Below are 2,113 nucleotides of genomic sequence, written 5' to 3' on the forward strand. Positions count from 1 at the left end.
AGAAAGAAAGAAAAGAAAGAAAGAAAGAAAGAAAGAAAGAAAGAAAGAAAGAAAGAAAGAAAGAAAGAAAGAAAGAAAGAAAGAAAGAAAAGAAAGAAAAAGAAATCCAAGAAAGAAAGAAATCCAAATGACAAACAGTATAGGAAAGAACGCTCAGTGCTGTCAGTCACTGGAGAAATGCTACGGTACAGGCTTGTAGCTGCTAGACAGCAAGATGGAAGGATCAGACCAGACTCACACAAACCACATTTTTAAAAACAAAGAGAGAAAACTTATGCAATACCCTCACCTCCATACCACGTGCTTATTTTCATGGGGCAGAAAACACCCTCCGGACCGCTCCAGCCTCCAGGAACTCTGAGCGCTGGATACTGTTAGTGGAGCCCCCAGGGAGAAGGTCACCCCAGGCTACTATCTTGGATGAAGCCATGCTCGCCACCACAAGGGCTGCTGTTGGGGCCGGCCGCTGAGAAACACACCTTCCGCCAGTCACTGAAGAAGTTCCTCCGAAAGACTTCCTTGCTCGTACACTCAAGATGCAGCATTTTCCCATAGAAGGTAGCGACCTCCTCCGCTGCCAAGCTCAGCTTCAGCGGTTTGCCTGTAGATAGCACACACACTGACTGAGGGAAGGCCTCAGGCCCCATCCAGGGGACACCACCTCTCGCTTTAGTATACAGTATACTCCTAAGTTAAAAATGACCAGCCCCTGGGTGAGATAAGGGACACACAATTCCAGGAACACCACTCTGGGGTTTGTAACAGTCTCAGCCATTGAATTCTTCATCATGTCGCTTCTTGCTCCCAAGTTTGTATTATGTAGAAAGCAACACATGGAGTACATTATTGTGTGTGCGCGCACACCGCACATTGGGCACGGGGGCACTACACAAGCCATGGAGTGCCTGTGGAAGTTAGATTTATAGAGTGGGTTCTCTCCTTCCATCTTTATGTGGTTCCCAGGGATCAAACTCAGTCACCAGGCTGAGGTTTTCCTCATGGAACCAAAAGAACAAAACCCACATTTAAAATTTTTTTTCATCTTATTGCAGTTCTGGGGATGAGCCCAGGGCCTCATGCACACCAGAAAAGCACTTCACCACAGCAATACCCTTGGCCCTAACATGTGTCATTTGGAAACACAAATTTCCACATAGAAAAGTACAGGCAGGAAATAGAAGTTAACGCATCACAGTGGGGGAAAGGTGGACCACTGGAGGCTAACCCTCCATGCTCAGTGACTTCATGCAAAGGTCAGTGCGACAGACAGTGCACAGGAGCCTAGAGAGAACACCAGGTGGATGCCAAGGCTACTCCTGAGAGATGTCTCTCAACCAAATGTCTGAAGAGTTTCAGAACAATCGTGAGCAGGTAAAGGGTTTGCCAGATGACAGACTGGATCTGATCGTGGAACTCACATAAACACACTGGAAAAAGAAAACTGACTCGGCAAAGACGTCCTCTGACTTCCACAGTGCACCATGGCACATGCGCCAGAGGTCACATCATAGGTGCGTATGGGCCCAGCATGTGTGTACACAATAACAAGGCAAAGGCAAGTAAATCTCTGTGAGTTCGAGACCAACCTGGTCTACACAATGAGTTCCAGGACAGCCAGGGCTATGTAGACAGAACCTGTCTCAAAAAAAAAATAAAAACTAAAAATATTTTAAAGAGGAAGGAAGAAAGGAAGGAAGGAAGGAAGGAGCTGGTGTAGGTCTGGAAGCCCACACCTTTAATCCCAGCACAAGGAGACAGAGGTACATATCTATGAGTTCAAGGTCAGTGTGGTCTGCATCAAGAGTTTCAGGCCAGCCAGGGCTATGGAGCGAGACCCTGTCTTAAAACGCCAAAAACAACAAACAAACTGGACCAGGACATATACGGCATGCACTGCATCTCCTCTACCACCTCTTGCCAGGAGTGGGCAGAGGAGAGCCTGGGAGACCAAAGCAGCTCACTTGGCAAATCTGGATACAATTTGTGTCCCTAAAGCACAAATCTGTGTCTCTCCTTCCTTGTAGCAGCCTGGCAATGGTCATCTACACCTACACACACACACACACACACACACACACACACACACACACACACACACACACACACACACACA

General features: G+C 47.3%; 1 protein-coding gene across 3 annotated transcripts in view; it reads right to left on the reverse strand.

Annotated features, from left to right (window-relative positions):
• The window catches only part of Top1mt (DNA topoisomerase I mitochondrial), a 24,446-nt gene that overhangs the window by 18,686 nt on the left and 3,647 nt on the right, over positions 1-2,113 (reverse strand). For 2 of the 3 annotated variants that reach the window (XM_029548102.1, XM_021216978.2), the window contains exon 3: positions 480-601. The exons of the other annotated variant lie outside the window; for it this stretch is intronic. In XM_029548102.1, the coding sequence (XP_029403962.1) occupies positions 480-545 (66 nt within the window). In that variant the 5' untranslated portion in view covers positions 546-601. The remainder of the gene's footprint in view (positions 1-479; positions 602-2,113) is intronic. 3 annotated transcript variants of the gene reach the window in all.

This window comes from Mus pahari, chromosome 17 (assembly GCF_900095145.1).
Source record: "Mus pahari chromosome 17, PAHARI_EIJ_v1.1, whole genome shotgun sequence".
Taxonomy (NCBI): domain Eukaryota; kingdom Metazoa; phylum Chordata; class Mammalia; order Rodentia; family Muridae; genus Mus; species Mus pahari.